General features: G+C 43.4%; 1 protein-coding gene across 1 annotated transcript in view; it reads left to right on the plus strand.

Moving 5' to 3' along the window:
- Nucleotides 1-10891, plus strand: part of SLCO3A1 (solute carrier organic anion transporter family member 3A1) — a 139332-nt gene extending 128441 nt beyond the window's left edge. The window contains exon 10 of the mRNA XM_064669054.1: nt 1826-10891. Coding sequence (XP_064525124.1) covers nt 1826-2205 — 380 coding nt within the window. The 3' untranslated portion in view covers nt 2206-10891. The remainder of the gene's footprint in view (nt 1-1825) is intronic.
- The last annotated feature ends 514 nt before the right edge of the window (nt 10892-11405 follow it).

Here is an 11405-nt window from a genome sequence, read left to right on the forward strand (position 1 = left end):
TCTCTCAGCATGTTAACAAGCAGGGGCTCACACCTTAAAATTATGATCCCAATCCAGTTTTCTCTTGTTCCAGAAAGCATGAGGCTCCTCACTGCCACATGTGAATGTTACCCCCTGAGGTGCCATCCAGCAGCAGTAGGCACACAGTCAGCAGCACATCCTCTTGCTTGAGCCCAGCTGAATTTTTAAAATCCAGGTTCAGTGTGTGGTTGTTCACAGGTTTCAACAATAAGAGTCTTTTAACTTAAACTGTCTGGAATTTCCAGTCATTGAAATGACAAACTGAGAGCTAGCACTGACATTTTTTCCGGAACATAACCAGGTTTTTAGATGTGATGTTTAGAAACTAGTGTTTCTAACAAACAGATTGTCTTGCTTTCGTATCATCTGGTTTTATTTACTACATTTGTGCTATTAATGACTGGTTAAAATGAGTACAAAAAGCCCATATAGCCTTTCTTAATTCCTGCATTTATTAACATAGAAGGAAGATCAAACAAAATCTGCAGAGCTCTAGTCATCAACAAAATAAAATAAAGAGATCCTAGTTACCACAGGGAACAGTGAAGGCAACCAATTTATTTGTAGTCTTAGGATACACATCATGAATGTCACTACTTTGCTCATGACAAGCTGAAGGAAAGTATCTTTTTTAAGCCTGGAAATCCAGGTTAATGATGAAACTGGATCTGAGATTAAACACTTTCCTGTCTAAAAACTGCAATCCCTGTGTCTGTTTTCATATATATTTATAGAGTCTCAGGCATCACAGCACCTATGGAGGAAGTGATACCATCAGGGGTATGTTGTGCCTACGTGCTGTTGGATTTCAGTGGATACGTTGCTCTCCTTTGCTTGCTGTCTTAACCCACAGCAGTGGCTTTATCAATCAGGGTCTTTTTCCAAGGGTTATCTGCTTCCAGCCTCCCCCCATAAATACAGCAGAAGGAAGAGAAATGGTTACATTATGGTAGAACATTCACATTTTCTTCTGAGTGCTGCACTCCTGGTGCACATATGCTGGCTGGGGAGTGCAGAGCTGGAACGTGGATGTCCTAATCACCATCAGGGTAATGTGAAATGGGGGGGCTGCTACAGTGTCATGGTAGGATGGGGAAAAATAGAGAAGAAAAACATTGACTTTATTAGTTAAATGAGATTGGAGTGATTACTTTGCTTTAAGATTGCAGCTCTGCTGCAAGCTATGATTGAGAAACACTCATTGGGAGTTAGCTGCAGTGGCTGTGGGAGAATCCTGCTGTGATATTTCATTTAATGGCACTCTGAAATTTTCCCTTCATTGCAGAATACATCTTTGACATCTTTCAGAGGTCATTGTTTCTTTTCCTTAGACCTAGAGAAAACCTTTCCCTGTATCAGGGAAAGGTCCAAAACTCTGTGTCCCAGCCGATTTCAGGCTCTGAACTGGAGAGCTGTGACATCCTTCAGGTGAACACCCTAAAGTGCAGAATTGCCAGTATCTAAACAGAGGGCATAGTTGCAGGGCTGTCCTCCTCCTCATTCATTTACCCCTCCTCAGTCTCATTAGGCAAACGAGAAGCTTAATAAAAGCCACTTAAACTTGAGTAAAATCCTTGCTGCATGTTGATATCAGCAGGAATCCTTCCGTAGACATCGAGTCCAAACTAAAATCTCATCCACAGACATGGTTTAGGTTGATTTAGAACTTTAAAAATTAAAATCACAGGCTGCAGCTGGGACCATTAACCTTGATAAAGTGCCCTCTTTCCATTCACTGCAGTCACGTCCTCTCTCTCTATCATAAGGATCATAAAAGCATAATTTGTCTCTCTTATTTTGACAGGTTTTATCCCACCTCCGCTGATCTTTGGGGCTGGAATTGACTCCACGTGTCTGTTCTGGAGCACGTTCTGCGGCGAGCAAGGAGCCTGCGCCCTGTACGACAACGTGGTCTATAGATACCTGTATGTCAGTATTGCTATAGCCCTGAAGTCTTTTGCATTCATCTTATACACAACCACCTGGCAGTGCTTGAGGAAAAACTATAAAAGATACATCAAGAACCACGAAGGTGGTCTCAGCACTAGTGAGTTTTTTGCCTCTACTCTCACCCTAGACAATCTGGGGCGGGACTCGGTGCCCCAAAGTCAACCACATAGGACAAAATTTATCTATAACCTTGAAGATCATGAGTGGTGTGAAAACATGGAGTCTGTTTTATAGTGACTGTGGAGGGGTGAACTATATTAATAATTCAAGGGTCCTTTTTAATAAAAACAAGGAGAGAGCACGAATGAAGATACACAACTGCGAAACAACAACGGCAACACAGGAAACTTTTGTCTTTTCCTCAAAGTCAGACCCAGCCATGATTCTTGAGAACAGCATCTTCTAATGGGATCACTTGTGACATCCTGCAGGGTGATGGAGAAAGCAGGGAGCCATTTGTGGCTGGGTACCAGCCCCCTTGATGACAGTACGAGCTCCCAAGGAGGGCGTCTGCAGAGGTTCATTGGAGAGCTCAGCACACGGGCAGGCTTGGGCATGAGGCGTAGAGAAAGCGAGGTGATGATGGCAATAGGTGTTTGCGGTTGCAAACGGGGTCCTGGGGGGTGTGTGGAGCACCCACAGCACGGGCTGAAGGGTTGGCCAGTCTGGGTGCTGCTGCTCAAACCTGCTGTGCTCTGCAGTGGCAAAGAGGGAGCAATGCTGGAGTCGTTCCACCAGTCACACTCTGTCACCAGCCACGAGTCCACGATAAATACCTTGAAAGCTGCTGGAAACCTTCCCGGTGGCGAGCAATGCTGTCAGGGGTATCCAAGTCCTTCCAGCCCAGGCTTATTCGCAGATTGCAGCTCTGTGGCTGCCTGTGAATAACTGCGCTCAGATCTCAAACCCAGTAGAGTTCAAGACATTTGCTCACACTTGCCAAACGTGCTGTCATTTTTAAAGGGGGACGAGTTCCAAATACTTATCTGCGTAGTCCTCTAATAAGATGTTTTTTTAAAATTATTTTCAGATCTATGTTAACCCTTAAATCGCTGACACTTTTCCATGGGGGGGATTTATTTATGCTAGTTTGGGGAAGGATCCTGTTTAATTCACCCAAACATAATGTGACTCAAGGGGTTTGTTTAATCCTCTGCGTTTTTTATCCATACGCCTTCATTCTAATATGCTACCAAGCCAATGAAGACACATAATATGTTTTTAAAAAAGAGAACGAATGCACTGTGTCTCTATAAAAACAATTGTCAGTTGGAAAATTATAGCTAATATGATGATTTACATAATATAGTTTTTTTCATATTCTATGTGACTCAGTGAATACATATATATGTGGAGAGGCTGTTTATGTTCTCTCCGGTTTTTAAAGATATATATATATATAATTTGCAATCTAGAAATTGTGTGGTGGATGTTTTCTTTAAAGTGTGTGTGTGTGTGTGTGTGTACGTGTACAAGATGAGAGGAATACTGACCTTAATCCTTCAAGCCTCACAACTGGTATTTTATTCTTCACCTGAGAAATTCCACTGATTTCAGTGGAAGCCATGTGAGGAAGATGGAGTAACCTCCCCTCCTGGATGCCACGTTTTGCCCTTAGATGTGGAAATAGTGTTCCTCTGGAAGGCTGGGTTATGGGAGCAGAGGCTGGCCAGCATTGAGAAACTCAAACTTTCATTCAGCTCCCCGGGAAGCATCCATGCAGGAGCAGATTCGGCTTTGCTCTTGCAATGCAGTCTTACCTAAGCCTGTAAAAATCATGGGGGAGCTTTCATCTGATTACAAGAAGCATGGGATTCAGACTTATTTTGTATGCATATTTTTGTTTTCCAAAACATTCCTGCTGGGAAGGAATATAAATTGGTGGTGTTTGATGAATCTTTCCCCAGGAACCAGACCCATTTCCAATGGACTAAATGTCAGAAGGGTTTTAAGGGTTAGCATCATAACAAAAAGCTCCTTTTTTTGTTTGAGTTTTGAAGCTGTTGTGAACTTGAGGATGTTTAGAAACCTGGCATGTTGAGTCAAATGCTGGATGTCTCTTCCATGCAGCTGTTGGAGGGGCTGATCTTCCCCAAGTCCTTGTTCATTGCTGGCAATGGACACCCTAGAGTTGGCACAATTACAGAGGGTTGATAACTTGCCGCTCATGTTCAACATCTTTTTAGCAGACTTTACTTTTATCTAGGCATTGCAACATGGGTGTGGGGTATCAAACTGCTTCCATTTGACTGACTTTACATGTGTCTTTGTAATTTATGCACAGCATTATATGTTCAGCAACAATAAGGGCAGGAAAAAAGGGTGTATCAAATAAACTCCACTGTGCCAAATACTCCACAAATATTGTAACTGCAGATATTTGATTCTTGGGTTTCAGCCATGTTAAGAATCACTTGATTGATGAAGGAGTTTAAGGAAAAAAAAGGTTATTAAGCTATGCAGTGCCATTGTTACGCTGGGTGGTAAATGATGCTTTTTAGATCATTAGATTGGTTTAGTGTATCCTGTCTGCTAAAATAGAGATACTGCATCCATAAAACAATGAATTTACAAAAGGCACAGGGTGCATAACTGTCTCATAGAATATATGTAATTGTCAAGTATAAGCCTTTGAAATCATTCTGTACAGTTCTCTTCGTTCTGCAGATTTATTACTTAGACTGCTATCTTTCCAAATGTTAGCTCATAATTTTATACTATACACACACATTCAGACTCAAACACAAATGTCACAGAATAGAACCTTTCTAAAAGCCTGATTGCTTGAAATTCCATAACCCCTTCCACAGTTTCATTATTTTCCCCTCTGAAAGTCCAAGGTGAAGGACAATAGCATGCTGACATGATGCAAAACAAACTCCCAGCGTTCACAAGCTGTGGTTTGTCGGTGCAGTCAAAAGTCCCCCTTGACCGGAGTTATAGAAGCAGGATTCCAGGGCACAGAATGTTTTAGTTTTTATTTTTGTTTTCTTTTTTTTTCATTTGATCTCTTCTCTTAGTATATATGGGAGATGCAGTTGAATGGGGTTACTTACATTATTTTTAAGCTGTAACTTGAAATTCCTACGTGATTGTTATTTTATTTCTTTTGATAATGCAACTTTTGAAAAGCTTTCTCCTCATCCCACTCTTTTTTTTTTCCCAAGGTTGTATCCAATGCCTGCATCGTGAAGGGCTTTGCTGTCAGTGCTTTGGTATAGATTTAAGAACAGAGCTTTAGTTTTAAGAAAATACACAGACCAAAAGCTTCATCCATCCCAGCAGGCATTTTGGTTTTTTTCTGATTTCAAAACCACAAGCTAGTTTTTCCTGCAACCCAATGTTTGTTATAGAATAACAAATTAAAAGAGTCACACATCCTCCTGCTTCCCAAATTGCAAGTATGGGCCTTTGCCTGTCAGCACTTTGCTTCCATCCCTCAACTGCCTTAACAATGCAGGAAACTTAAGAGCAAGGATGGAGTTAGAATGGAACGCTGGAATTTTTTTCCCCATATTCATGGGCATTGAAATTCAGGGGTTTGTTGAGACCTCAGTCTCTTCAGAAATGTTATTTTGACATTTCCAAGCACTGTGTTCCCTGTGTGGCTGTCTGCTAAGGAATGGGATGTTTGTAAAAATAAACTACTTGAGAATCCCAGTCTCTCTGGGATTGCCCAATGGCCTTGCATGACTTCAGGTTAGGGTTTCCTTTCCCTTGCACAGATCCCACCTTGGCGTAGCCCTGGTGGAATCAGAAGGGGACCCCAATCTAAAATTGGTGCAGATGACACTAGAATCAGTTTCTTTGCACCCTTGTTAAAAAGATGATGCATTTACACAACCTTCTTTTTATATATACAGAAATCATCCATTTTTCTGACTTTGCCCAGCACATCTTGGATGTAGGATGGGCCCAAAAAGGCCATCACTTGAATTATGACTTGAATATCACAAACCTTCCATTCCTTGGGAATTCAGCTAACAGGGACCTCCCACTGCCATACCCCTGCAAGATGCACTGAACTCCTCTGGGCAGCTACAGTTCATCTTGATTGGGTCTCACCTTGCTCAGAAGGTGAGAAGGGAAAGATGCAGAGAGGAATTAGCTTCCATTAGCTGAGTTAGCTACACTTCAAAATGCTTCTGAATTGAACTGATGGTCTGCGGACATTTGGAAAGTGATTGGAGTATTTCCAAATGGCTGAGATGCATTGACTTCTTTTTCCTTGAAAAAAAAAATAAGGGAATGAAAGAGATTGGAGTCCCTTCTATCCCCATGAGAGTTTTAAGTTCATCACATTGCTGTTGGAGGCAATGTACTTAAGGTTCACCTTTGAGTCTCAGACAGACACATGTTTTTTCTCAGTAAAGGTGGTCCTAGGACACAGAAAGGTGACTCCATCTCACAATGAGCAGTTTCACTCCACAGCCAACCCAAGACAACCTAAAGGCTACCAGCACTGTGAAGCTTTAGCCCCTGAGCCAGCCTTGGCTGTTGCTGCCATGTGAGTTTGTCACAGCTCAGTGTGCTGGGCCTGGTATTTTCTTAAGACTTCGACATTCTTGGTTTGATGTTGTTTTTATTCTTGGCAGGTGATGTGGGGAATTGTCAGTATAAAACATACATGCAAATGCTTCACTGGACTGATGTGATAACAGCTTTGTGTCTTTATTGACAAGGGTTTCCAGACTTATTCCTGCTTTGCCTTTAGACACAGCCATGCTCATCTGTCCCCCTAATTTCACGTGAACTGTGTTTGCAGACAGAAGCAGTTTTTGTTGTTGTTCTCTCTCTAGATCTGATTAATACATGCAAAGCTCACAGGCTTTCTGTGCATAGGGCAGAGCACCTCGATGTGTAAGCATTAATACTGACCTCCCATCTGCATTAGGAGTTCTGGGTTTTCTTACCTAGATCTGAGTTCACCTCTCCCAGCATCCCATACTGATGATGGTACTCACCTGTTTTGTTGGAAGCAACTCCAGGAGACAGGTAGCCAAGACACAATTGGTGGAACATAGGCAGCAGTTTATTAATATGGACAATCATATGATGGGAGTCTTTGGCATGAGCCAGGCCCAGCTGCGGTTATCTGATGGTTGAGATTGATCCGAGGAAAAAAAGACATTGTAACTGAGCCCTTTGGTGTCTCTGAAAGGATTATCCACCCTTCCATGCTCCTGGATAGCCCTGCCTCCCCTAGACCCATGGTTTGTGGGCATTTCTTCCAAACTGACCATCAGCATCCTTTCTCCAGCCACAGTTCTTCCTTCCCCCTGATGGCAAACCACAGCTCAGCAATACCAAGTCAAAACAAGGCATTCAGAGTTACTGAGTGGCATTTACATTTGCCTGGGATGCCAGCAGGTCTCAGTGTTACAGATGCTCAAAATATTATAGTTTATTCTGCTCGTATACACTAAATCTGTTTCTTCTAGGCTGCAAATTGTGTTTTCTATCATTCCATTGACATTTCTAGGCAATCTGAGTCTTAATACAATTGCTTTGCTGAAAAATGGCCTTTCAGCAGATCTTAGACATGAGGTACTAGTGATGCCAATTAAAATCTTTGGCCGTTGTCTGTTTCCTGAATCCGGTGGAGCAGGAGGAAGCTCTGCCTGCTCAGAAGCAATACTGGTATTTTCTGTGGCAGAGTAAGAAAATGGACAGCTTTTCTTTCAGCTTTAGTCTTGTCACAGCTGCTCATCTATGAGCATCCCTTGGTCCCAGAAGGACACAGGGAATTCAGGAGAAACCACGTGGACAGAGGAATCCATTTAGATGGCTGAAGGAGTAGGACCATGGGATGTTTGTAGTGTTGATGCTGTTTTGCTTGTCAGAACCTTTCTTCAGTCTCTGTTTGTTTGATGAATGGAGCGACCCCAGGGATGGGGTCTTTGGAGTACAATGAATCTGTGATGTTTACCCCACTTTATTCAGATTAAGTGTGGCAGAGAAGGGTGTCCCACCCTAGGAAGGAAAAGATTAGCCATGCCCTGACAGTTTGTAGTGCTGGGCTTGTTCTACACAAAGTTGGTGCCTGCAAATAGCAGAAAGCAATAAGAAACTTGTCAGCTCCAACTCAGCAAATAATCTATAGCAACTTCATAAGTGAATTTTCCCTTTTTTTTCTTTCTTGTGAATTGCTGAGAGAACCAAGAAAATGCTTCCAAGTGTATTTGCAAGGTCATTTCTGCATATCATCTGTGGTCTGGAGGGGCTGGAAGAGCTTTCTTATAATTCATACACGTTGGTTTGTTCTGGCTGGACATAGAAATCACATGGGATGTTTCTGCTCCCTGAGTTCCCTATACAGGAATTTTCTCATCTGTACAAATGTTTAGTTCAAAAGTGTGGGATCAGGAGTTGAGTAGGAGGATCCTTGGTCAGTGCCAGTGGGCAGGGAGCCACTGGACACATACTAGCTCCAGAACAGCCAAAGTGCTGGCTTCCAACTCACAGTCCACTTCCCAGGAATATTCTCTCACAGATGCTTGAAATTCTCAGCCTTTCCTACTCTTCCTACCACTTAACACATTCATTTGAGTAATTACTGAGAGCAAACACCAGAAGGGTATGAACCCAGATGAAACCAAATTGGTATTGAGGTGAAGCAGGTGGTGTAAATTTTATTTGTGATGTTTGCACAGCTCTTGGATCGGAAGCAAAAACCTCTTGGGAATTAAGAGAGTTGTATATGGCCTAACATCTTAGTTCTTCCCAGCTGAATTGCCCATTGGTGGGACAGCAAAAAGGCATCTTTCTCTGCCACATATATCTTAGCCCTTGAAACCCCTTTTTTTTTTTGCAGTACGGCATCGCACAAATACCAGTGCATTTACCCCTCAGTGCAAACTGCATCTCAGTGCTATGTTTTTGGTGCCTCACAACTCTTAACTGTGAACTTGAAGGGAAGAAAAGACCCCTGTTCTTCACCCACAATGCTTCCTGCCTGATCAGGGGAGGATGGTGATCCCTCTGGACGACTCACAGCCGTTTCCCTGAAGTCTTAACAAACGGTGCTCTGTGTTTGCAGGTGGCCTGTTCGCTGTGCTCAGGGGTCTGTAACTTGTCTACAGCCCCACGTTGCCTTCATGATGTTCTTGGTGCAAAGCATGGTGAGGAGGTTGTGCATGACTGCCCCTGACAGATGCTAAGGGCTGCCAGTGGTCTGAGACCACCAGGGTTTGGGAGTCTCCATGTTAGCACATGAAAGCAGCTTCCCTCACCTACTTTTGGGAAGGAGCTGTCTCAGAGCGGGTTCAGTGGGAAGCTGGAGCAGCGCTGGGACCGCACAACAGGGGGCTCTCGGTTCACTTCGGTACCACATCTGTAGGGAGGAGGGGTGGGGATGGAGCAGGGGAAGAGCTGTGACCTTTTAAAACCCATAGTGCCTACCACTGCAAATGGAACGCTGTATTGTATTATATTATACGTGACTACCATGTAAATAAAGTACAATAAATGTGGTGTTCGTTAGGATTTTGATACAAGTCAAATGCAGTCTGCAGAAATGTTTTTTTTCCCTGCTGTATGTACTTATATCACATTCCAGGCACGGGGATGTTTGGAGTCATGTGAGCTAGCAATGCATAAATGGCATTAGATGGGGAATGTTTGCAGTAAGACTGTTTTAAAATTCCTTTTGCCCTGTATAGATGAGACCCGAGCACCATCTGAAAACCAGCCAGAAGGGAGGGAGTGGGGGCAGCTTAAACAGGCAGAAGGAGAACAGCTCATGACGTGAAATGATTTTGAGCAGAAGCAACTGCTGCCCAGCCAGTCCTTGGCCGTGCTTCATTCATGGTGGAGGGAAAGCAAAGTTTCAGTTTGGCTGATTTCTCCTTGCTTTGTTTTCCTGCTGCAGAGGGTGACCAGCAGCATATGCCCTGCCTGTGTAACCTGGTTAACCTCCACCCCTGAGATCCCTTAGTGGCAGCTACAGCTGAGCAAACTTGACAGCTTAAAATTCACAGCAGATTGAGAAAGAAGTTCTGCTCTAAACCAGCTGGCTCCTCTGTGTCTCTGGCAGAGACTGAGGGGCTTGTGTTTTTGGCTAATAAGAATATTGGGAACTTACTTTGTTCCTTAACCCACTCCCTTCTCCATCCTTCTGTTTCTCCATGGTGTAATAAATAACACATTTCTATGAGGCAGGTCTGCCATGTGCCCTCCAAATCCTGAGGCATCTCTTAACTAGGTTGGAGGTGGGAGTTTCTCCAGGCTTCAGAAGTTCAGGACTTCTCTGACAAGTGTTTGCAGCCGGTGTGTGGCTGTAATCTTCCATTGATGCTTGGAGGATGCTTCCACACTAATTGTCCTGTTGGAGAACAAGACCACCCCATGCAGTTTGTCACACCTATGGCTCAAAACTCCCCTGCAGAGCTCTCTGCAGGGTCCACAACACTGGAGGAGTATCTACCTACCTCTGTACCATCATACCATTGCTGTCCTTTACAGTCACCTGGGCAGAGCAGCATTTGTGGGTGGTTGGTTGTGGAGAAGGTTCATCCTACACAGCACATCTCCCACAGATGGTCTGTAGCAGCTTGTGTGGGACCTGGATGAGCCCATGTGCCGCTGCCCCTGCCTCAGGCTGTGGATGCCCAAGGAAAAGCAGTCCTTGAAAAGGTTTTTGAAGTGTGCTGGTTTGACTGCTGGTAATTTTGCAGGTGTTTAGCAGCACTTCCAAAACAAAGCAAAACCTGGTTTGGAAAAGGAAATGTTTCACTGTACAATTGATTTAAAGAAAAAAAAAAAAAAAGAAAGAGAAACCACATGCTCGATATATTTTGAGTACTGTGTTCTGTATTTTTGCAGCTTATATTTTCCAGATGAGCAGTTTAGAAATAATGTGATGTGAAATACATACTGTAAGTTTGCTGTAAATTATATTAAAATCACTATTTTCATTCTTCTCCTGTCTCACTGGATGATGTCTTTGGTTCTCCCAGGTTGGCTGGCTGGGCTCATGCTCAGACTGTCCCAGAAAGTTTTCCGTTTCAGTAAAAGCAGGATTTTTCTATCCAACCCAATAGAAAGTTCGGGTTGGAAGTTGCATGTTGAGGTTGAAAGTTTGCTGGAAATGACAGTGGGGGTGAACATGTTCCTATGCATGTGCTGCCTTCAGAGGAGAGGTCCTGCTGAAGAAGTGGTTGTGACAGATTTTTGGGAAAGGACAAGATGAAGTTTAATTAATGGAGAAAGGAAAGGGAGAATGAGGACATCCTAGATGGTTGCAGAATGGAGGAACTCGAACACCTGGAAGTCAGTAAAATGAGGAGGAGCTCAGAGGGAACATGAGTTGAGCAGTTGGGAAAAATGCTGGATGTCTCCGTGGTGACGAATGTGTCTGACACTCTGTGTCAGTTCAGCTGTGGAGGAGAAAAAGAAAATGAGCTTTTAGCTGAAATAGCAACAGCTCAGTGAAG

This window comes from Pseudopipra pipra, chromosome 12 (assembly GCF_036250125.1).
Source record: "Pseudopipra pipra isolate bDixPip1 chromosome 12, bDixPip1.hap1, whole genome shotgun sequence".
NCBI lineage: Eukaryota > Metazoa > Chordata > Aves > Passeriformes > Pipridae > Pseudopipra > Pseudopipra pipra.